This window comes from Apaloderma vittatum, unplaced genomic scaffold, assembly GCF_000703405.1.
Source record: "Apaloderma vittatum isolate BGI_N311 unplaced genomic scaffold, ASM70340v1 scaffold14914, whole genome shotgun sequence".
Classification (NCBI taxonomy): Eukaryota; Metazoa; Chordata; class Aves; order Trogoniformes; family Trogonidae; genus Apaloderma; species Apaloderma vittatum.
Window position 1 is genome coordinate 7,725 of NW_009713365.1, and position 24,327 is coordinate 32,051.

At 47.7% G+C, this 24,327-nt stretch overlaps 1 protein-coding gene across 1 annotated transcript in view; it reads right to left on the reverse strand.

Moving 5' to 3' along the window:
• Positions 1–466: 466 nt before the first annotated feature.
• Positions 467–24,327, reverse strand: part of PACS2 (phosphofurin acidic cluster sorting protein 2) — a 40,803-nt gene continuing 16,942 nt past the window's right edge. Inside the window, exons 15-22 of the mRNA XM_009868352.1 lie at positions 21,448–21,558; positions 19,297–19,405; positions 11,906–11,948; positions 8,292–8,334; positions 6,909–7,044; positions 4,043–4,269; positions 2,054–2,167; positions 467–1,125 (exon numbers count right to left, since the gene is read on the reverse strand). Of these exons, the coding sequence (XP_009866654.1) occupies positions 1,007–1,125; positions 2,054–2,167; positions 4,043–4,269; positions 6,909–7,044; positions 8,292–8,334; positions 11,906–11,948; positions 19,297–19,405; positions 21,448–21,558 (902 nt within the window). The 3' untranslated portion in view covers positions 467–1,006. The remainder of the gene's footprint in view (positions 1,126–2,053; positions 2,168–4,042; positions 4,270–6,908; positions 7,045–8,291; positions 8,335–11,905; positions 11,949–19,296; positions 19,406–21,447; positions 21,559–24,327) is intronic.

A 24,327-nucleotide genomic window follows, 5' to 3' on the forward strand; every position in this document is an offset into this window, starting at 1 on the left:
GTATCACTTCACAGACAACGGCTCATCTTCCTGGGTTTGTTTTTTGGCAACTTATGTTTTTTCTTTTCCTCTTATTTTTTTTTATTTTATAATTATTACTTTTTTTTTTTTAGAAAGCATTAAAAAAAATCTGCAGCTGTTAAAAAAAATCCTTTCCCTTTAGAGGCTGGACGAGGTTGTATTGACAGGTAAATAATCGGTGTGAGTATGTAAATAGCAGCGACCCCACTGACGCGGCGTCCCTCACAGCGCAGCCAGCTGCGGGGACATTGTGACTGGCTCGGTTTGGTCATTTTCACAGACCTGGGACACTGGAGTTTCCCTAAACCTAGTGTTTCCCTAATTCTTCTTCCTGCCCAACCCTCCTCAGGCATCACTTCAGCACAAACACCTGCCCATCCCCACGGCAGGCTCCGTGCTCTGAAGGGGATCTCCTCTCCAGATCTCCCCAGCTAAGCAAGTGGTTTGTTTTTTTTAAACCGGACAGCTGAACTCCCTCCAGCCTCGCTGATCTCTCATCCTTTGGCAGCATGAAGAAAGACTGGCCATCTCTTTTTGCTAGAAATACAGAGGGAGGGGGCCAAACGCACCGCAGTGTATGCGAGCTTCCGCAAAGTCCGTTCGAACTCCTCCACGGCTCCCCCAGCCCACTCACACCAATGAGGTCTCAGGTTAATAAGCAGTGCAGTTACTCAGCTATCTGCTCGTAAGCGGTAGGTGTTTTTGGGCAGGTTGCCTGCTCCTGCCAACTCCACCCACAACTTCACGTTGTCAGCACATCTATATTTAAGACTGTGGAGTTTTTTTGCCTTTGTTTAAAGGGGTTTCCTTCCCTTGTAGTAAACTTAAGAGTTAATAGAAAAAAGTAATTTGAAAGTAATCCAAGCACATCTGTAATTAATTCTGCAGGAGAGGGCAGAGCGATGCGAGTCAGAGTTGGCACGCAATTCCTGGCTCCTGGTGTGCAGTCCTCGGGATGCACAGAAGGTTCCTCCGCTGAGCACGGCTAGAAGTTAGATTTGGAGTGTCCGAATATGCAGATGGGAAAGTGCTTGACATGAGAGGACCACTGTGCTGCCAGCTGAAAGAACTTGACGTCGTTCCACTCTACCCCGTCGATCAAGACTGCAGGGGAGGGTAAAAAGAGAGGAGAGTTAGAAAATACCGAGTAGAAGCGGCCAACCTGAAACAGCTTTGGTAGAAACCTCCCTGCAGTCAGCAGAGGGAGGCCTGGCCACGTCCTGTGCTGCTCTGTCCGGTCACCCCACCGCTGCAAACAGCTGCACGCGCTGGGGAGAAAGGCTTGAGAGCAGATCATGTTTATGGAGACCAGCTCAGATTGTCGTTCCCGCATTGCTCACAGACACCAGAGCTCCCCAGACTGCTGATTTCAGCGTCACCCAATCTGATTTCTCCTATTTCCTAAGCACACGTCATTTTCTTTTTTGGGCAAACACACCCTTACAGAGATGGACATCAGTCTCTTGTCATTGGCACCCTGAAGAGGTGACACGTGTTCTGTGACCACCCCTCACACTCACCAGTCTCAGGGAGACTGGGCTAGGATTAAGGAGGTGACCCAAGCAGATCCTTCTGCTGCCAACACTGGCAGGAATTATCAGCTGAATAGGCTACAGGGATATTTTTGATAGCGGATGCACAGCTCCACTAAAAGCCACTTTAGGTCTGTCTGGAAGACTTGTACATGGCTCCTGCTTTGTGCCAGAGTCCTGCCTAGAGGAGCACCCATTCTCACCGCTCTCCATCATCACTTGCACCAGACATGCAAGAGAGACAGAGAGGAGATGGAGCCTGACCCAGCCCTTGTCCTCATCCAAGCCACTGATTCAGAGGAGTTCCCAGGTAAGGGAGGACTTCCCCACATCCCAGACTCTCCCATGCTGGACACATCCAATCTCATTCCCCAGAAACACCCACATTACGTAGGCTCCAGGGCACGGGGCAGGACACGAGGTCAGCCGTTTGCCTGGAGGACAATGCTAGCAGCTGAGCCTCTCCCCAGAGCCCAGCAGGACACAAGCACTGCACTCACCACGCAGCATGTTCTGCTGATGTTTCGCTGTGCAAATCAACCTGCTGATTCCTTCAATACACTGGCTTTTTGACTCAATCTCCTTGTCTTTTGTCTTCTTGGGCAAAAACATCACTGGAAGAAAATCAAACAGGCACACAGTGAATCTCCGCCACTCGCAGCAGCTGCACCAAGACTTGTTCATGGTTTTGCATTTAAACATTCCTGTCTGAAAATTCTAGCTCTAATTCTAACTTCTAAAATCATCCCTGTTTGACTGTGTCAGTGCTCAGCACATGCACGTCTTATCTTTAAATGTCTCTACAGGAAGCATTCTCAGCTAACAACCCAGTCCCCAAAGGACACCCTAAGGGTAACTCCCATTACTCTCTTGGGACACTGCGGTAAGCAGTGGGATCTCCAGCAGTCTCCAGCCCGAGTCCTGTGCTGGGGATCTGCTGGGCGGCCACACCACCTAGGGGGAATCCCACACACTGCACAGGGCTGCTGGGCAGCATCGTGCTCCCACATCCCACGGACCTTGCAGGCAGGTTTGCTGCACCAACAGCGGCCCGAAGTGACCTGGGCTTCACAGACACCTGAAGCGCTGGAGGGACTATACACGAGGGGCACTTGGTGGAGAGGGAAGGCATTAGGAGAGCCAAAGGGTCCAGGTCCTCCCCAAACACATGAGCTAAGATGTACAGACCAGCCCCACAAAAGCCGGCAGTGTTGAACATCACTGCTTCAGGCTGGACTAGCCCCAGTGAAGAACATTTGGAATATCTCAGACCTGCTTCTCCCAGAGGGATGCCACTTAAAAAGGGTGCGGTCAGGGATGGGAGCTCCGGTACCAGCAGTGCCACAGCTCTGTTGGCCCAGCAGTGACCTGGACGCAGGGTTATACACTCATGTTGTGTAGCAAGTGGTCCAGGAGGCTCTGTCAGCCTTCTTGCAGAGCCCCCAAAACCCCACTTCCACCAGGAATGTCTCCCAGGCCCATAGGCAACAAGACAGACAGCTACTGGCAATTGAATGTAAGTTCAGAACTGCCTTGCTCTTTCCTTCAAAACACTTCACTGCAGAGTACTTCTTCATTTCTAGTATGTTTCATGTTACCAAGGCTAGGAGCAAATACAGAATTACTGACAATATTTAAAATGCCCTTTATGCCTGTTTGAATAAGTGAACTCAAAGCCACGAGTTTAAGTGCAGAAGATTAAAAAAGTAAAAAATTAACATCAGGCTTTGCACCGAGGGCATTTCTCTTCTACCTCCTTTTGCCCCACAAACCATTCTGTATGAGAGAACCTAACAGCTCCTGCAGAAGGGCTTCCATCGCTGCAACCCTGCTCTGAGTGGCAACACCTCTACACTTCTTGTACGTACAAGCACAGCTAGCAGTGGCTTGGCAGGTCTGGCTGGTGTGTTTGTCCAGCTGTGGCAGTGGTATTTTAATATAAGGACACCGTGTCAAATCCAGCAAAACACGTCTGCTGGAGCTGCTGCCATATGCTGCAACACGAAGGGATGCACACACATCCTGCTCTCTCTGCACCTCTGCCACGTGGCAGAGGAGAGACCAGAGCACAGAGCTGTACAGGCACAAGCTGCCTCTTCCCTAATCCAGCATCCCACACCAGCAGCAGCAGGCTCACACGGAGCACAGGGGAGATGTCCAGAGCAGCGTAGCTCCTGGCTTTCTGCACCGCCACCCACAAATGTCGTTCCTCTGTCGCCACCTTTTTTGTTTTAGGCTATACCACCTCGGCTGTTTAGCTGTAAGGGTGAACAACATCCCCTTTTTACAGCACAGAGGAACCACCCTTTCAAACTCTATCACCTTATGCAGTCACTTCTTATCTACAGACAGACTAGGATTTTGGGGCTAAAAATATGACTAAGGTAGTGTAACGCAGGACTGACAAGTCAGGATGCCCTGGAGTGGCAGAACAGGGAGAGCAACATTGCATTCTTGGCCTTTGGCAACAGTAACCATGTCCACCTTACCTTTCTTGTTCTTCTCTTTTGTCACGACTGTCATGGACATCGTTGGAGTGGTGGCAATCTCACCACTGGCAGGTAACCTGCTGACCTGGAGGGACCGGAAAGTGCATTTCAGTGTGTTTTTGGTAGTGGAGGGGTCCTTCTTCTCTGGGTCTCTCTTTCTGTCCATGGGTGGAGCTGCAATCCAGTAATCCACCTGCAGGCCCATCAACTCAGCACCGAGGTTCTGGCTGGAAAACAAGAGAAGAAGGTAATTTCTGCGCAGCACTCAGAGTTCCCCCCATCTGTTTGTTTCTTTTTTTTTTTTCCCAGAGTGGTTGCCATTCCTGGCCAGATGGCCAGAGGACAAGCACCTGGCTCTTCTGGAAATCAGGCAGCAACATTTCATATTCAGACTCGATAATCACAAAAGCACAAGAATTCATCACCGAGTGACACACCTTGGGTCACGTTATACGGTGGCACTGGCTTAGCAGCACAGAACTGCAATGAGCAGTGGCCCAGATCACTTCCAGTCTTTCAAGAGGTAAGAGAGGCTGTAAGCACCTTGCATCTGCCTCCTGCACAGTGATGAGTGACTGACTCCAGCCAGGCACAGCACTGCCAAAACCAGCTCTGAACTGGGGTGAACAAAGAGCTGGTGGGTCCCTGAACATTAGACACTCAGTTCCCAGTCTCCCTGAATCGCTTCTACCTCCAATGCTCGTGAGCTCTTTTACTGTCACCAGCTGCTTCCCTTCCTGTCCAGACGCTCCACCAGCTCACACAGGATCTCTGCCCTCCCCAGATCGCTCGTAACAGAGTTCGCATGGGGCGATCTGCCCTGCTGCGTGCTGGGCAATTCTGGTGCTAGAAGAACGCTCTTGCTAGTCCAGTAATGTTTGCTGAACAACCACAGATTTCAGGACATGATCTGCTGTTGAAAACTCCTGCACATCGTGTGGTAACAAATATGCATCACCAAAACATGCAGAAAAGGGAAGATAAGCAACGTGGGAAATTCCACCCCCTGCCTGCCCTTGCCTCTCACTAGCAAACCCTGAGCAGAGCAGGGGCTTATCATTCAGCACATCTATGGCTGAGAGCCTGTACTTCTTCCCACACGATGATAGACTGTTGAATAATAGGCAAGTATTAGACAAAAAATTTATCTACCCGTCTGTGCCCCCTGTTTGAGAAATGGCATTTGTTAAGGAAGATGAATCTGTGATCTTGAATGAAATATGCATCGCTGTACACCGCCTGTCTAATAACAAACTCTCAAGGTAAAAGAAGGATGTCGGGAAATAATTTCATTTTCTTTGCCATTTATTCAGCTGAGAGCCAGACCACAAGGCAGAGTTGACCTCTGATCTCCAAAATCAGGTTTTGGGTTCTCAGGACAAATTCAGAATTGAGATTCTTTCAGGATGATGTTCTGGAGAGGCAACTTTGGATTCTAAGGCTCCTTTGCATCACGTTTCCCATCTCAGTTGTAAAGGCAAAGCATCCCAACATTCACTATGCCCAGAGAGGATTTTCTGTTCTGTTTCCAGCTACGCATGTGGCTTAATCTCTCAGTCTGCGTCACCCTCCACCTCTCATGGCTTTAATAGCCTACGCTCTTGTGGCACAGGTTCTCAAACCACTTCCACCTTTGGAAAGCCCACAGAGAGCTCACACAGAAGTCACCTCTGAGCCTGCACAGCCCTCAGCTCTCTGCACTGCCACTCAGCTGCGGCTGGGATCAGCCTGGGCCAGACAGGACTCTCCTGCCACCAAACCACAGGGGGTCACGGGAGGGGACTGTGCCTCCTGGCGCTGGTTAGCAGCCACTGACACTTCCTGTTGCTGGGCACATGCTGAACAGAGACTTCCACATTTCCTTTCCCTCTTGTTAAAAGGAAACTCTCAAGTCAGTTTAAGAAGTTGGAGGTTAAAGGTCCCCCACAAGACTCTCTGAGATGGGCAGGAAAGGTCCCCATTCTGTCTCCAACAGGGACAGCAGGAGACTCTGCTTAGGGATAGCAGCTGAATCCAGTCTCTGAAGCGCAGAGCATTCCTTCAGACCTCCTCAGTCTGACAACCACAGGATCAGGGATATTAGAGGAGACATCCCTGAATCATCCTTTAGTATCCATTAATGGATCTGCTGTCTACAAATTTGCACAACCCCTCTTTGATCTGCTGATCCTGCTGCCACATGAGTAGCAGAGGTAGACGTGGTCCCAATATGCCTTTCCAGCTGTTTGTGGAAGTCCTTTCCTTTCTGAACTTTAACTGACCTCTTGCCAGTGGCACACATGTGAATGGGAACCGTAATTCCACTATGCCACCTTACTGTCAGCTCTTCCCTCACAGAAAAAAATCCTGCTCCTTCCAACAGAGTCACTGACTTTACACTTGTTTGGTCCTTAAAAACTTAAGAATCGTGAGGGATTTACACTAGCACCCAAGGGGACGAGGGTCAGTATTTTCTTTGGCTACACATCTCCTCAGGAGGATCCAGTCTCAAAGGGAAAATACCAGTAGATGAAGAACATAAACCTTCCTGAACAGGCTGCCACAACAGCTCATCGGAACCAGGGTTTCTGTCAGACTATCAGAAATAAAGCTGCGCCTTCTAGTCCAAATGTCCTTGAGAAGTGCAGCCTTCCCACGGGGCACAAGATCCCCTCTGCCCTTCCCAGCTCCCTGTCGGTCAGCAAGGACACAGTCACTCCATAGGCAGAAGAGGTGAAGGGGAAAGGTGACAACTTCAAGTGTTTTCTAGGAAGGAAGAAAACAGAGCTAAGGGGTTTCCTTTAGAAGACTTTTTCCCTCTCATATATAAAGAAGAAATCTCAGTTAAGACAGGCAAGGGAGCTGTAAGGAGACAAACATGCTTTACCTTGAGGATGAGAAGCTGCCTGTGACAGACGGTGAGGAAGGTGGTGTGGGGGAGGCTTCTTTCACAGCAGGAGACACAGAAGGTGGGGTAGAAGAAAGGACACTGGAGCTTGAGGGAGCTGCGTCATCAGAGTCACCTTGCAGAAAAAAAAGTCAAACTGTTTGTCTGGGTTCATCTCACAGCCCAGCACATGCATGCTGGGACGGCTCAGTCTCTTCGCCCACACTCCTGACGCTCAGGTTTTGGTCAGGCTCAATCCAGAGATCAGCTAGCCCATCAGTTCTGACTGCCTCCACGCTTGACCACCGGACTTCCTATGCTTGAGTCAGAGGCAGGCACAGACATTCATACTCCTCTGGGCTCCCCACCTGCAGTCTGCTCTCCTAGGGATCGCTCTCAGCTGATTTTGAGCCTCCTGTACAGTCAGAGCCCAGCCCATTATCCCTGCTGGGGAATCTCCCCCTCCACAACCACTGCAAGGCAGCACCACTCATAGCCTCTTGGAGAATTAAGTGTCTCTGGGCTGGTCACAGGGATCTCCCTATTCCCTCTGCTTCCACCCTCCACAACCAAGGCATCATTCCTTTCGTGTTGGCCCTTTAGGATGGTGGGAGCATCGTGGCAGCAAGGAATGACCTGCAGAAGGGCTGCATCCACAAATCTACGTGTAACTCAGGCTGCAGGAAGCAGTGAACCAACATAAGCAAAGTAATTTAAGAAGCAAATCCAACAGATAAGGAAAATAGTATTTCTGACTAGTAGTGCATATGAAGGAGGAGAAAACAAGCTCACATTAATAAAATGGCACTGCCCCATGTCCAGGTGGGGGAGATGTCGTAAATCAGTTTTGTACTCCGCCATCAAAACACCTGGGTCTGAATTTGTTGTCGGACTGACAAACTGGTTGCCTATCCTGGAGTTCCCAGTGTTAGGCACGTGTTTAAGACTGATTTTATTAGGCAACTGAGCCCAGTGTAGGGAGACAGGCATGAACTTCCAACAAACTACCTCCCCAGTTTGGAGCAGGAACCTCAACTTAACTACAGCAAGGAATCCACCTCACCAAGAACACGCAAAAGAGAAATGGATGTTTTGCACATGAGTTGAGCTTCCGTGAATGGGGGTGTGGGAATTTCAGCTGGCCTGAAGCTCCTTGAAAAGTTAACAAGAAAAAAAGGGCTTCTTTCGAGAGAGAGACCTCTCTTTCTGCAGACAGCCACTGAGAGTCAAGGCAGCAGCTTGGGAGCAGAACTGGGTGCTAATAAAATCCAGCTCCACCTTACAAAACTCCAAGAATCAGCAATGGACAAGTTTATTCAGCCTGTGAAGTCAAGCTCCCCACCACCTGTATGACACAGAAAGCACACACAGGATGCTTCTTACCTGACGTAGCAGAAGATTGTTCCACTATTCCAACTTTCACCACCTAGAGAGGGCAAAACAGAAGAGCTCTATGAAACAGAAGTCCCCTGAACTCTGAGAATCACCAGACCCCCAACCTAAGCTCATCCCTACAGTCCCCTTGGCCCTGTCCCTGCAGTCAGAGGAGTGTTAAATTTAAGAAGTGGAGTCTTTAAGAGCCGATCAGGTCCCAGCAGTGTCTATATCTTGGCAACACCAGCTCAAAACCCTTCCCTGACCTTTACAACAGAGAGCACAGACCCTGTGGAGCTGTTACAGACCTGCACAGCTCTGACTAGCCCATCGCCAGGCCCAAGCTGCAGCAACTACAGCGCCTGTCCATGACACCTGTGGGAATAGGGTGGGCAAGGAGGAGCATTGCTTTGATACACTTGCTAATTACAGACATATTGCTTCCACCGCACAAGTGCTGCCACTTCTAGGGTGCAGCATAGTTGGAGTTTGTTAGGAAACCACAAAAGCAACAAGATACAGTTCCTGATCAGAGTTTTCTAGTCTCCAGACAAGAGAAGTGCCTGGCGAGAAGATAAAGCTCCTAGCAAAGCCTCTGGGGAGAGACATGGAGAAACCACCACATGGACTGGTCAGAACGATCCCAATCACATCGTAATAAGGATACAAATGAGTTCTGATATGGCCAACCACCAGCACTGGCAGTAACTTGTGGAAGAGAGCAAGCTACAAACACAAGCGTCCAAGAACACACTATGCCTAGAAAGATAAAAGGGTTCTTGGTGATATAAAAGAATTGACCTTCTGTAGCAATGATCTGCTACAGTGCACAGGGATCATTACTCTCATTTAATGGCTAATCTGTACCCTATATAAATGTTGACAAATGGGAAAGAGCTGCAAAGGGATCTCAAGTCAATAAAACCTGCTTTAGAATGAGAAATGATGTCATGCAGTCTATTTAGTTTGAAAACAGAAGATTAAGTTCAGACATGACCGTGTCTAGACCACTTCTCTAGGGAGCATGTTACAGTGCTCTGGGATCAAGAAAAGAGACCTAATCATTAGAAGCAAGAAACTTCACACAGTTCAGAGTGGAGAGGTGTGTGCTCAACACTAGATCCTGGAGAACCTTCACACTCTCTGGTGGATTCTCTGTTAGCTCCAGTCTCACAAAAGCCACAGCAAAGGAGGCTCCCTGAGGGGGCACTGGCTTGGGAGGAGGAGGCTGCAGCAGCTCTTTTTGGCCAGTCTCCACCCAGAGGGTAACAAATCAGTCTCTGGAGCCCAGCAGCCATTTGAGCTGTATGTGTTAAACGCCAAGAGGATGCTTCACAGGCTGTAGCTAGCTGTGAGCAAGAGGAGGTGAGGCAGAAGAGTTAGGGGAAGAACAAGCAACAGAAAACTGCCTACAGCCACCTTGATCTACAAGCCAGACAGGAAATCTCTTCTGGCCTTTTGCCCCTTGCTGGCTGACTGAAGGTGCTTGAGTGCAGACACCTGGTGGGAAGGCAAGGTTAAATACCTTCCCTCCACTGAGGGAGGTGCTTGAGACTGCTGCAGCCCTCAGCAGCCAGTCCCCTTTCCCTTCAGGAAGGAGGTGCATCCTATTAACGCTTTTGGCAGCTGGCTACTGGCCACGCAGCCTTACCACTCGACCCCACTTCTCACACCCAACTGGTCCCTCATGAGGCTCCGTTCCCATCACTTCAGAGCTCAGCTGAGCAGCATGGCACTGCCCTGCTCACTTCTGGGTCAAAGACTGCACAGCCCAGCTGCAAGACATCAGTTTTTGCACCCTAAAAGGCAGCAGAGTCCAGCCAATGTCAGGAGTTGCAAACCCAACCGTCACTGGCTCCCTTCTTCTGTGGCCAACAGGCTGCAGCTGAGGGAAAGAACTTTAGGGCTCATGTTCAGCCTCAGACTTTGTGAGACACCCGCAACTGGCCTTTCAGAGTCTCTTCAGATGTGTCTCATAGGGAATTAGTGTGTCAGGAACACTTCATAAGCATGAAGAAGCAGCACTGATTTGGCCCCCATCACTAGCCAGCACGGGACACCATCTGTGCTTTCAAGGCAGGTGTTTTTGGGGGCTGGCAGTGTTACGCATACAGCAGAGCCATTCACTCTTCCCACTTTTAGACAATCAAATCCAGATGGGAAACACAATGTCAGGACAATGATCCTTTTAGAGCAACTGGACAAACACTCCAAGCCCCATGTTCTTGCACGTAGCACTGTACTATACAAGCCCCAAAGCAAAGCTTCGCAGAGCCTATCACCTACAGCGAGATGAGTCCAGGAGCTTCCAAGACCTTTTGGGCTTTTCATATTGTTGGAGAAGGTGAAACAGCTGTTTCATAACAAGAGCTCTTCACCAGCAACCACAGTTCATGGGAGGGGCAAGATCCCAGCAAAGCTCATTAGCAAGGAGCAAATCAGGAAGATGTGTCTCCACTTCTGCAGAAGACATCTTTCCTTCAACAAACAAAAGTAGAACAGTGCAAAGAGAGATTCTCCAAAGAGACACCAGAGTGAAAGCAGGGTCAGCCTGAGGGCAAGAGAGACTAAGCTCTTTAAATGCCCTGGGATTTCAGATTAGCTGTGACGCACCGACAGGGATACAAATGGGAACGCACACAAGCCAGTTTAACACAGAGAAGGCAGAACAAGACAGCCAGCGTGCAAGGAAGAGAAGCTACAAGAGAGCAGCCAAAACTGCGAAGAGGACATCCAGTAGCTGAAGAGCAGTCAGGGGATATCCTTTTGGCTGCAGGTCAATAACTTTATACCTAAATGAATTGAATTGAAAAGCATGATCAAATAAGGGGAAGGAAGACAGAAAAGGTGCACAAAATACACTGACAGAAGCACAGATACACCCCTGCCTAGATGCTCTGCACTTGACCATCTGAGCTGGTAACGCTTAAATATAAGGACAGGAGGAAAAGCCAGGGACTACTATCTCAAATACATCTTCACATAATAAAATGCATTAAATAGCTACCGTGCCAGACTCAAACTTAACAGTGGTGTAAGCGACCTCCCTGTCAGCATGTGCTCACTTGCCAGGAGTGGATGGGATATTAAAAGGACAGGAGATCACTCATGACAAGCACACTGACACTGGAATGGCAACTTGGCCGAATCAATCACCCAGGGCATTGCTGGGCACAGCAACCCCAAGAACAGGTTTCCAGGAACACACCATCTTCCTCTGCACATGGCACAGCAATAATTCTCCACCAACTAGTTGCTTTGGTCTGCAGCAAAGACAGGTTGTGGATCAGAGCACTTCAGGGTCACACTTTCCTCTCTGTATTGAATGACGAAGGCAAATGCAAGGCTATGCTGCCCGCTTCAGTGCTGGCAGGACACACAGCACAGAGCTGCCCAGAGCCAGCAGCCTGGAAAGTAAAAGACACTCTGAAGTTTGCTGAGGGATCTTAAGAGGTTTGCTTACGTACCAGGCAGTTGCATCCAACCATCAGATGGCTCATGACAACACTCTACCTGAGGGCAGCCAGCGTTCCTGCTCTATCCCAGAAACCAGGTACATTTGGGTTAATACTTGTGGACATACTGCAGATGGCTTCAGACAGTGTGACTAAGGTAACACTCACCCCAACAAAGGGAATGAACTTCTGTGAAGATTCTTCATCAGGGCTAAAGGCAAAGAGAATAAAGTTGTTAACAGCTTGCTTCCACACCGGGCACAATACTCACTTCATGTGTCGCATTCAAGCATGCAGCAGGGACGGACAGTATGCAAGCGCCAGTCCAGTGTCTCTCCTCAAGGCCCCCTGCCAGCACGCTTAAGATTCTGCACGGGCGGGGAAGAGCACGCAGCTTACGGCACATCTCTCAGGGGAAAGGTCTCTTCCTCCCTCCCTCACGCTCGACAGAGAAACATGCTTTAATGGCATGGCAGTCATTACAGACACGCGACCTCCTACTGCGAGGAAATGGATCTGTGCCACAACAACACGGAGAACTGTGCGTTACTTACTAGTACCTGAAGCGCTCTGCACGCATGGCCTTCACGCGTCCCACCTTTGGAGTCACGCGCCATACCTTGCGCATCCCAGCATCGCTAAAGCAGTTAGCCTGCCGCGGGGTTACAAGCCGTGACACGTGGTTATTTGTACAGCACCAGCAAGTACACACACACACATGCTCACACGCACAGATACGTGTTCCCTGCACTGAGCTTGCAGCCCCTTCGACAGGCACGCGGGAGAGATCTGGCACCAGAGCACACCAGGTGGGTCAGGATGCCAACTCGAGAACCGCAAACAGCTAAACCAAACCAAACGCACCCCATGTCCCACAAACAGCTGAAGACAACGCTACACACGTTTTCAAAGCAGGAAGGCATCAGTCCCTCCTGCTCAGGACCTGGCCAGCATTCAGAAGCCAGAAGGGCAACCAGCGAAGGCCACAGTCAAACCTAGCAGGAGTTAGGGACAGAGTCAAAGACAAGAGTGGGAAGATCTGAGCGAGGAGGAAGGCGGGCTGGGAGGGTCTGCAGAGCCACTGCTCTCCTCAGAGACAACAGAGATGAAGACAGACCCTCAGGCCTTGAGGAGAACACTGCAGGAGCGCAGAATGTTTGGGGTTGGAAGGGACCTCTAGAGATCATCTAGTCCAATTCCCCTGCCAGAGCAGGAGCACCCAGGGCAGCCACACAGGAACACCTCTAGGTGAGTTTTGAAAGTTTCCAGAGGAGACTCCACAACCTCACTGGGCAGCCTGTTCCAGCACTCCATCACCCTCACCATACAGAAGTTTCTCCTCATGTTGAGGTGGAACTTCCTATGTTCTAGCTGACACCCTTTATTCCTTGTCCAATTACTGGGTACCACTGAAAAGAGACTGGCACCTTCCTCTTGACACCCATTCCTCAGATATTTGAATACATTAATAAGATCCCCTCTCAGTCTTCTCAAGACTAAACAGCCCCAGTTCTCTCAGTCTGTCTTCATAGGAGAGATGTTCAAGTCCCTTCACCATCCTCGTAGCTCTCGTTGGACTCTCCGTTACCACATTCCTGTCATGTGAGAGATCCCACCACGTCTCTGTAACTGCGATGAGATCACAGCTGTGCAACTGCACCTAGATTTCTAGTTCATGTTGCTTATTCCCCATGCATCTTGTGTTGGTATACACACGGCTCAGAGGAATTACAATTCAGCAGTAGAAGTGACTGCACGGGCAAGACACGTGACATTACTCAGTGGCCAAGGACAAGAAACTGGTAGGAAGCAGACAAACACTGAGATTTCTCATGTTTCTCTTCTTCTTTTTCCCCTCAGTGCTCAGAGCACTGCAACGTTCAGAGAAAAACAATCCAGCACCGCTTTCATCCAGAATATTGCTGGGTACAGCACAAATACTTCAGGAAAACAGGTATTTCTGTGCCGGAAACAGCACAGATTGGAAACGCACCAGATGCGCACAGGTTGCCAACCGCTGTGTGATTAGCATGGGCTGGATGGCTTCCCCCAAGCCCTCTGAGGAAAGAAGGGCACAGAACTGCAGCAAACACAGCTCAGCCAGAGCTCTTTCTTGGTCCAAAGCAGAGTGTACTTTTGCAAATGGCCTCTCACTTTGATCTAGCTCTGCTTATTCACCTCTAAGGCAAAGCCAGAGGTGAATAAAATTTGAGAAACTCATGACAAAATGATGGAGTCCATGATTCTGTGCTGGAAGCCAGAAATGTCACATCTTTTCAACCACAGCTGCAGGCCCTCCCAGCAAGCAGATGCCATGCAAACGTGATGCTTCCAGCATCCAGTTTTACAAAGGGAAATGAGAAACCCACAGAGCTCTTAGGTGAAGCATATAACAGAGGCTCAGCTTCTTATTTCTTCAGCTCTGTGGACTGAGAAGCAGGCAGAAGCAAGTCCTGCTGACCAAGTGAGGGAAGCACAATAGTTGCCTAGTCATCTCTCAGCTACTGCATGGCTTTGCTCCAAGCTCTCAGAAAACAAACCATGCCCAATCCCAGCAGAAAACTCATTCTTGTTCCCACTGGGAGCTCAGACTCCCACTAAGGAGAGCTCAGGGGCAATTCTGAAATAAATCATTTGCTACAGTCACCATTTATCACAGCTCACAATGATGCACAGACTGTTCCTGAATCAATTCAGCTGGATTTCAGCTTGGCTAGTCTAGTCCTGTCACACGTCCTCTTGGGAACTCTGATCTTGCGCATGTGCCTCTGAAAATGTAGCTTATCAAAACAGCTGCTCTTCATGTGGATAAAATCAAAGGTGATACGATCATGATTTTTCTCCACTTCCTCCACTGTCCTCTTTCCTGATTCTTGTCCTTCAGGATTCTAAAATATTAATCCAGAATTCTTTCACCTTGGTAACAGTCTCTTCTATTTCTTCTACCACATCTCCGCAACTAAGATATCCCCCACCTCTGGAAAGGCAGCTTCCCCTTGCTACCTAAGCTGCACAGAATCCCAGGCTGCAGAGGTTTTACCCTCGTAGTAATGTCCAAGGTATTGTTTTTATCTAGTATTTATTGGTATCTCAGCTATAATTTAAAGCCAAATTCTGATGAAAATAGAACACAGACCTATGCAGAGAGAGGCTAGAAAGCAAATCTTTATCTGGAATGGAGAGTCGTCTAATTACAATTTTCGCTTGGGCAAAATCCATCCACCTGCAATCAAAGGCAAACTGTCCAGAAATGGACTTGCAGGCTCCCTCCCTATGCCAATAAATTAATTCACATTGAACAAAGACATATAGCCAGATCTGCATCTTTTCAGGCTTTTAGAAATGTGAAGAATACACATCGTCGGGAGTCACCTGCCTGACAAAGGGAAGGAAGTGTCTCCCTCACTACCAACAATTCATCAAAGGTCATTTTGGTATGAAGCATCTGTCCTTCCTCCTGGGCAACTGCAGCTGTCTGCTGCCTAACACTGTCCCTGCTCCACCAAGACTCTGGTGCTGAAACCAAACAAAGGGACAAAGCAACTCCAGGTCCCCACGACACATCAGCTGAGTCACCTCTCTGCTTCTCTGTGAAATCCCCATCCAACACTCTTCACGTTCCTAGAGCAGGCTGGACAGACTCAATAGGACATGCAGCGTTCCTTGAGCCCTAACTCTGCTCTGCTGCACGGCTCTGCCAGGCAAGGGGCACTGATAAACTCCTGCTACATTTCCACCAGCTGCCCAAGCTGGCTCACACAGCAACCAGCCTCAGTACATGAGCACTGCTGAGCCAGGAGGGATCAGGTCTATCTTCACCAGCTGTGTTTATGTTCAGCAACCACTTCAGAGCGTGTTTGAGAAGTAGCATTAAGAGAAATTGCCTGGACTCTGCCTAGCCACTGTCCTGCAGGGCCAGACACATGCAGCAGGCAGAAAACAGTGTTAACCCTGCTTCCTAATGCCCAGGAACCCTCCAACCCAGGGCACTTGTGCTCCAGGGAGGAGCTCTACAAGACATGACAATGAAGAGCTTTTGGTAAAAGTGTAACTAGGTAGGACATGACTCAGCCCTTGCCTTGACAAGTGAGCAATGCTTTTATTTCCAACAGCCAAGCTGCTCCCCAGATTCATGCAAGGGCTATCCAGAAGCCACATGGCATGAGCTGTGCTGGAATTACAGTGGGTGACACCAGCCCAGGTTCTCAGAACAGATCAGCAATCCAGCTGATCCATTGGCAATGAGTGTCCGTCAAGTTCTAGACCTCAAATACCAAAGGGTTTCATTCAAGCAACGCAGGCAGATGTCAACATCGACGATACACCCCTCCCAGTGAGAGGTCCACCTCTGCCACCGTGGTCTCAGTTCCCCAAATGTTGCCTGGACTGCAGTGTTTCTTCTCAATTCAGTAACCAGTAACTCTCCCAGTACTCACAGGCAAAAGTCAGTCACCCAGTGTAACACAGAGGAGCCAAAATGGCAATTCACTGCCTTCCTGAATCCCTTCCTCCTTGCCAGCCCCCTTAATTTCAGGTTAGGTCAGCAGATGCTCCAAAATAATGGGACAAAGCTTTCGCACCATTGCAGTCCATCACAGGCAGTACATGCGCCAACCTTTCGCCATGACAAACAGGACAAGGGGACAGGAAGGAGAGCGGAGGTAAGTCAAAATAGGGATAGCTGGCAATCAAGTTATAAAGCAGCTCATCACATTCAGCTACATCCTAAAGACTGTCTTGGCTTTCCTTGGACCACTAGGGCTTGTTTAACAGAGCAAACGCAAGGACACTGGGAGATTTGTCTCGCAATAAATTTGTGAGCAAGCGCTGCTGTTTCCACACGGACCACTGCCTTGAAAGCTGGCCTTGGAAAGGCCATTCGCCTCTGGCCTCGAGGGAGAGGGAGTTGCAATAACTTTGTGAACCGAGGACAAAATAAACAACGTTTAATGGTTACATGATTCAAAGCAGGGGGACCCTGCAGAGCATGGGGGTCCCTGCAGAGCATGGGGATCTTGGAGACAGCTCAGAGAGCACAACTCCACTGCTACCATACATCCATCTCCTCTTTCTTAAGCTCAAAAAAGTCCCATATGTTTAGGGTAGCCTGGCAATAAGAGGCTAGCCCTCAATTCTTCAATTACAGGGAGATTTGCTGGTCTGCACTTGGACACTGCACAGCTGAATCTCACCCTCTGCCAGTGAGTGCCACCTACAGCAACCCAGTTCCAACAGATGGGAACCAAAAAGCCTTTGCTCAGACCTCACCCTTTTGGAGCTACTCCTACCCCTTTAATAGTTAGGAAGGAGGGAAAAAGCCTCCCAACCTTATCAATGTTTTATTGCTCAAAGGTATTGTCTGAATAATCCCTTGAATCCTACTGAATCTACATCCGGGGAGCCCGTATGTGTGGTCCAAAGGCAGAGCAGTCATTCTCAATGATGTGTTCTGCCAGCAGATGCCAGAGTTTCAAAGCAGCGAGCAGAATTTAACCTAAAGCACGAGATGTGCATCCCAGACCTGCAGGAACTGTTAAACAAGGCACAAAAGACCAGTTCAAGGGGGAAAAGAGACAGGAGATGGGAGAGGGAACCTAAAAGGAACTGATACCTTATGGCAAAATCAAAATGAAAGCTCTTTTTCCTTTTCAGAAAGCAACCGAAGAAAAAGATAAATACGTTATTATACTTACAACAAAGTGATGCATTCATTCAGATAGTGCTAATGGAAATACAGTTTCTGTGTTGTTTTTCACAAAACCCTCCCCAAGTTGCTGCCAATGTCGGAGAGCTGTATTTCTACAGAAAGCCACACGGGGAGGTAACTGATCATCACTCCATGGGAGAGCTTGTACCTCTAACTCCCTCCCGAGTTTGCTCATGGGGTACTTAGACGGAAATAAGTTATTTTAAAGCAGGCACAGCAGAGATACTAGGACACTGCAGGCTATGCCACGAATCTGACTAAAAGTCTCAGCAATCTTTCTTCCAAGTAACCTTCTGCAAGGTTTGGGCCTAATTTAAACCGATCAACAGTTTCAGGCATGGCACCACAAAGTCCAAACAGTCTAAAATCTAAACGGATCAGAATGGTTTGGTAAAGCTGACACGCACACTGCTGGGAGAGCTAAGTGCATGTGTTGCTGAAGTACATTTCAGATATTTTCCAAGAAAGCACCAAATTGACCTTTCTGGGTACATTAGAAAAATCAGAATAATTAAATGTGTCTGAATGACATAAACAAATCTGTAAGAGAATAGAGAAGGGAGTGGAGACCAGTGCAGAACCCAGCAACTGAAGGGCACAGAGGAAGAACAAGGCATCCCCCCATCAGAAGGGGTTCACACCGCACTATGGGCATCTCCATCCTGGTAACTACGCTAAGTGTCCACATCAAAGCCAAAAAAATGAAGTTAAGAGCTCCGAGGTTCTCCAAACTTCACCTTTATCAGGTTAACATTACATAAGCACCCAAGTCCATGAAATGAGTGCATTCGTTTTAATGGACTGGTTAGTCTGGAAACATTTTTGCTAGGAGAACACGAAAAATGGACTAAATTTTCCTGAATGATTTCCGCAAAGTAATGTAGAGCAGACACAGGAATGGAAAGGCAATATACAACGAGTGTTTCCAAAAAGAGGGGAAAAGAGTGATTCTACCCACACACACCTTTAATCCCTCCCTGTTCTTATGCAAAGAGGGCACCAACAATAGAAGTTAATGGACCAAAAAATCAAAGGTCAGATATAACATGGGAAGGATAGTAATTGACAATTAACATAATCCATGTTTCACAGGAGATTGCTAGTCTCTAACTGAGAAAACTCACAAACTGAGTGTTTGTCCTGCTCTCAGAATATTGGGATGTGAGTTGGAGTCTACTATTCTCCTCTGTGCCTCAGAAACAATGCTTCTCTACTCTTCAGTGGCAGTTATTCTTCTTCCTGGACCCACAGCCATACAAGGCTCTACATACTTCTGAATCTTGTTTTCAAACCCCAATCCTCCCTTCTACAGGTTGCTTATCCCTTAAGAGAACTTGTAAGAAAACCTGGCGAACGTCAGCTCACCTCAGTAGGAGTCTTGGCAGCCTGTAACTGCCAGTCAACGTGGATTTTGTCTTTCCTGCCAGAAGCTCTGCTATTTACACTCCGAAAAGAAAGGGTTTCAGTTCCCTCAACACCAGTGTAAAATAGGTCAGGTCTCACGGAAGATACTTTGGGGCAGAATGCTGCAGTCTGGTCTTACACACCTATGGTCTCTGTAGTAAGAGATCTCTGAAGCCTAAGCAGATATAACCTGTCCATCCCTCATCCTGCCTAGTTCCCGCTTCTCTAAACCTCCTGGATCTTCAAAGAAATCACTGCACTTAATCACACTGTTGTATATTCACTCTTACTAAAGTGGAACACATCACTGGGTGCAGTCTACTGTAAGGCTCCCAAGACATTTGCAATTTGGAACGATTTTAAGACTGCTGGCACACACGATGAGAAAAGCACTTTGCTTTAAACCTGATACTCACTCTGGAAAGTCACTGTTGCGTTAGTGACGTACCTTTTCTGCTTGTATGTCAGCATCGCCTCAGCAATGGGCAACTGGTGTGCACAGTTTGCCCCTGCTATGTACTGCGTTATCCGAGAGACAACGTCGGGCGTTTCTGGAACTGCAACAGAACAAAGAGAGAAAATAACTTAAGTGGGTTCTCAGACCATCTCCAGCACTGTCCTCCACTTGCTCAGCGAAGCAGCTGATGGCACCCAGCCTGCTGCATTTGAATCACATCTTCCAAAGGAAGCTCTGCAGCCTACCCCAGAGCACCGCCAAGCTGGCTGACCAAAAGCAAACATTCTACAAGAGCACCAAGGTAAAAACAAATCAGGTAGGCACACTAGACACAAATATCTGTACACAGCATGACTGACTTAAGAATTATGGCTATTTTGTATTTGTTGAACGTTTTTCTTTGAAAATGCATACCTCCCCAGAGTCAGTGGTAGACTTTTTCACTCCTTGACTGCAGGTATCTGCAGAAGAAAGTGCCTGGCCCTCTCTCCCAGGGCCCTGTCGAGCTGCTCTGCTCGCATCAGCACTTGAGAAACCCGATTTCCTACTGAACTCGGGGTCTGGCTGAGGTAACTGAAAAGACCGAGAGCCATGGAAGGGTAGAAAGAACATGAAATGTAGCAGCCAGTACGCTTCAGATCTGCAAGACTGTGTTTGATTCAAGTTGACAGGAAGACATTTCCTAAATACCTTTCATATTTCTTCAGTTTCAAGCAAAGAGCCTCAACTCTGAGATCAAGGGAACGCAAGTGACCTTCACCAGGCACTTCCATACCTTAATGGGCATTTTAACCCAGACTCTTTGTATTTCAACGGTGAACTGTGAAGAGCTATGATCCTCTGACAGATCTTCTTATGCCCTCACAGGGTTTCTGTATAGATATTGCTGCACAGATGAAAATGGAGAATCTACAAGGTTCAGACTGCACAAAAATGAGGCTGCATTTTCCTCACAGCATGCAGGCAAATAAAGAAGGGCTGCAGCATCCAATCAATTAAAGAATAGATAGGGATCTCGAGCTGGATTTCTATAGCTAATGAAGTACTCCTAACCCAGACACAAAAACTAAGTCTGTATTGACATTTGTCTGCATTTTCAAGTGCGCTTACAGACATCTATTTTTCCATAAGCTTAGAATCAAGTAGAAGGATAGGCTGGGTGGCATATGAGGAGATCTCCAGCGCAGCCTCCCGCTCCAAGCAGGGCCAACTTCACCGTCAGAATAGGCTGCCCAGGGCCTTGCCCAGTCAAGCTCCCATCTGCTGGAAGAGGCTCTGAACAACCACCCGTGAAGAGGTTTCCTCATCTCATGGCTAGAGGACTTACAGAAACATTCTGGTAGCCTCAAGCACTCTGCAATTCCAACAGGAGAACCTCACTGCAACCTCTCCACCCTCAGAGCGCTCCGAAAACCCCAAAGCTTCTTTCTCCTAGTGAAATTTGTGTATGGGCTATGCTGCCGTGAGAGCATCACTCCTCAGTTAAGTCTCAAGCCTTCATGCTTTCACACCCTAAATATCAGATGTAAATCCTTTCTCCTGTTTCTTTCTGTTCTTGAGGGAACGGATGGAAAAACTGTAAGCATTAATATTGTATGCAAACTGGTACTTTAACACACCATAAGGCTTTATCTTGGCCTAGAAAAGACTCAGAACAGGAACTTGTTGATCTGATCTAAGGCAGCTTGCACACGTTACAACACTAGCGAAGAACTAAATTATTTTTTAATGAGAAAGATCCTGCCAGTAGACTTCAGAAATGTCAAAGTCATTCTCATGCACAGCTAATAGAAGTTAATCTACTTTTCCAAATCTTGTAGGCTGGACAGTTTCTGAAGGGCCAAAGAAAGCAACGTACTAAACCTGGTAGCAAGACCCGGATATCAAAGAACGAAGCTGAGATTTAGGTAAAACCAGTGTGACTCAGAGGCAGCCAGTACCCCTGGGAGCCAACAACCGCTTGCAAACCACCTCATGGAGGACATAAAAAGGTCAGCATCTGAAAAGGGAATTTGGTGGAGTGAGGAGAAAAGAGGAACAAAAACATTTGTCTGCTTCCTCTTGTATTTACTTGACCTTTTCTAAAATCACTCATTCAAGCCTTTTATCCCACACAGGCCAGACACAGACACATGGTCTTACCAGTGGTCTGTGCTTCAAGTTTGTTGAACAGATCTCTCCAGGCTAGATCTTGGAAGAAGTTGTTGTATCTATAATCTACAGACCCCAGATACTTGGCCACTGGATGAGAGCCTAAGAAAGAAAGGAAAACATGACAGTTGTTCTTCCCAGCACAGAACACAAGTGTGTTTTTTATCTGTAAGGAATTAAATTCCAAAATCAAAACTGCACTAGACACCCCAGAAATAATTTTTTTCAATTACAACCAAGTAATTTAGTCTAGCTTATCTCTATCAGAGCATGCAAAATAGACTTCCCAGCAGAGAAACTGCTTCAACACCACTGATATCTTCCAGTGACGCTTCTCCTTCCCCCACTCCCCCATCAAATTAAATTTTAAAAGGCTAAAGAGAACAGGACTGGGAAACTGCTGAGGACATAAACGATTTGGAAGACACAGAGGCCCTACAGCTCTCCATCTCAGTCTCTCAGTTTGGCAAACAGCTTTCCCAGCAGCCATTCCTGCCCCTGGGCTGCACTACAGGCAGGTCACATCTGCCAAGAGGAGTCGGGCCCCTTCCTCCAAACACCGTTCACACACTACAGCTGTTTTGCAACACCGAGAAGAAGCAGTTGTCCCCAACCAGGAAACACAATCCTGAGATGATTGTTTAATCATTGGAGAAGGGCTGTAAGTTCAGTAAACAGGCTATAATTAAAGAAAGAAGGTGAAGTCCAAGGATCACAGTCCCCAGTGAATACGCATCAGGTCCCTGCTTGCTGTAGCTAAGCCTTACGGCTCCTCTGTGAGCATGGCAAGACCTCCTTGCGGAAAGCTTGTGTGTCCAGCTTCCAGCCCTGGATGGAGATCTGACTTGACACTTATACTGAGCAGGAGAAGAAAGGCATCTACGTGACAAACTCCACCCTGGGAGGTGGTGAAATTTGCCACCTTCATCTTAAGCCACACGTATCCCCAAAGCAGACAACTTACGCGTGCAAAAATCTCTCCAGTCTTTCAACACAGGAGGAAAAGTGCGCAGGATTGCACCTTCCACTCACTGCATTTCAGTCATGCTGGGTATGAATCCTGTGCATTTATAATCAGCCACAAAACATCCTCAGAGTTTCTCCTAATCAGCTTATTTTTATCCTTCATGCATACCGAATTCTCACACCAAGTCCCATCGCCACAGACTGCAACAGTTGAGTCATCAGCTGGTAACTGGTAACCTGACAGCTTCTTCCAAGAAGATCCCAGTTGCTGAACTATACTCACCACCTTCCAATACAGCTCATGATGGAAGAAAATTCCTCTCTTTTCTCAGTCCTCCAAACCAATTCTAATTTCCAGACTTCCAGGAAACATTCAAGCAAGAAGTCTCTCAGTGTCAACAGAGACCACGGCCCAAGTTTTTGCCTGGACCCTCCTGATGATGGCTGCCTTCAGACTCATCATTTCTGTTGCACTGGAGTTTTAAACAGAATATGTGGAACAGCTCTGCACCATGCACCAGAGCAGCTGTCCCACACGCTGCACATGGCAGATGCAGTTGGAAACAAGTGCTAAACACTAGGTCTTCCAAGACGTTCTACCCATGGGAACTAAATAAAAATTTTAAACTCCAAGTAGCCAAAATAACCCCCAACTTTTCTTTGTACTTCATTTGCCCCCCTTCAGTTACTTATACACTGGTTTGGACAAAGTCGTCCTTCAGTCAAAGAACCAGAAGCATAAGGCAGGTCTGAATGTCCCAGCAGATACTTACTGACACTAAGCATTTCCCATTGTTAACAAACCACTGTAGGTTGACTCTTCTATCATTGCAGTGTGTGGTTGTAGACTAAGAAGACAAAACCATCCCAGAAAAAACTCCATCATTCCTATTCCAAAGGTGCTGCTAACAGCATAAAGTCTTTTCCTTTAAGACGTTTATGGCATGGCCATCATTCTGTCTCTGATGCTTTTTCAACTGTCAGAAAAGAGAGGCTGCTCCTCAATCACTTTAACAAACTGCCAGAAAGTTGGCCAAAACTAAGAATTTGATCCAATCAGAAAGCACTGCAGATTTCTACGGGAAAGGTCCTGTTAGAAAAGTTTCTAATTTTTAAAGTACATTTTAAAAGTATTCACAGTTCTGAAGCAGTTCCATTATCAAAGTGCTCTGTTCTTTTTCTTGAACTACAAAAGAAAGTTTTACGATTAAAAAAACGACTCAAAAACACGCTTGCTAAATCTTGTCTTTCACTTTCAAAGAGAGAGGATTTAACAGAAAACTTTTCTTCTGAGGCCAGGAGACAGTCAGCATGTGAAGACTAAAGTTCTCAGTTACACAGACTCTCATTCAAAGCACAATTTAACTTTGCAGAAATATTTTTTTTTGATTTTGCCCCCTAAAGAGCTCTCTCCTTTTCCTGCCAACCACTTTGGAAACTCACAGTCTTCCTTACACAAGGATCTAGCTCTCTTCCTCTGCCTTTTTAATTAGATTTCTGCAAATCCCACCACGGAATCAACAGCCTAATCCCAGCGTTCACAGTACCAGGCAGCAGCTTCTGACTCCTACAGCAACTGCCATCGGCTGGTCCCAGAGCTAAAAGACCAAAAAATACCAAGAAAAAGTGCTTTTCAAGTTGCCTACATCCCCTAAGTGCTCTATTCACAGAAGTCAAGCCTCGGACTAGACCTGCTTCTGGCATCACACCCTTGCAACACCAACAGATGCCCCTGCCCACAAGCATCAGTGACTGCCCAGCTTCTGAGGCCTCGCCACTACAACATTCCTCACATTTTCAATTACAGCAAGACCCCTACCTAACAATATTATCAGTTGACTCTACTTGCCCCCACACAAGCAATCCAAGTTGGGTAACTTTCCAGCCCAGCAGGCGTCATGAGTT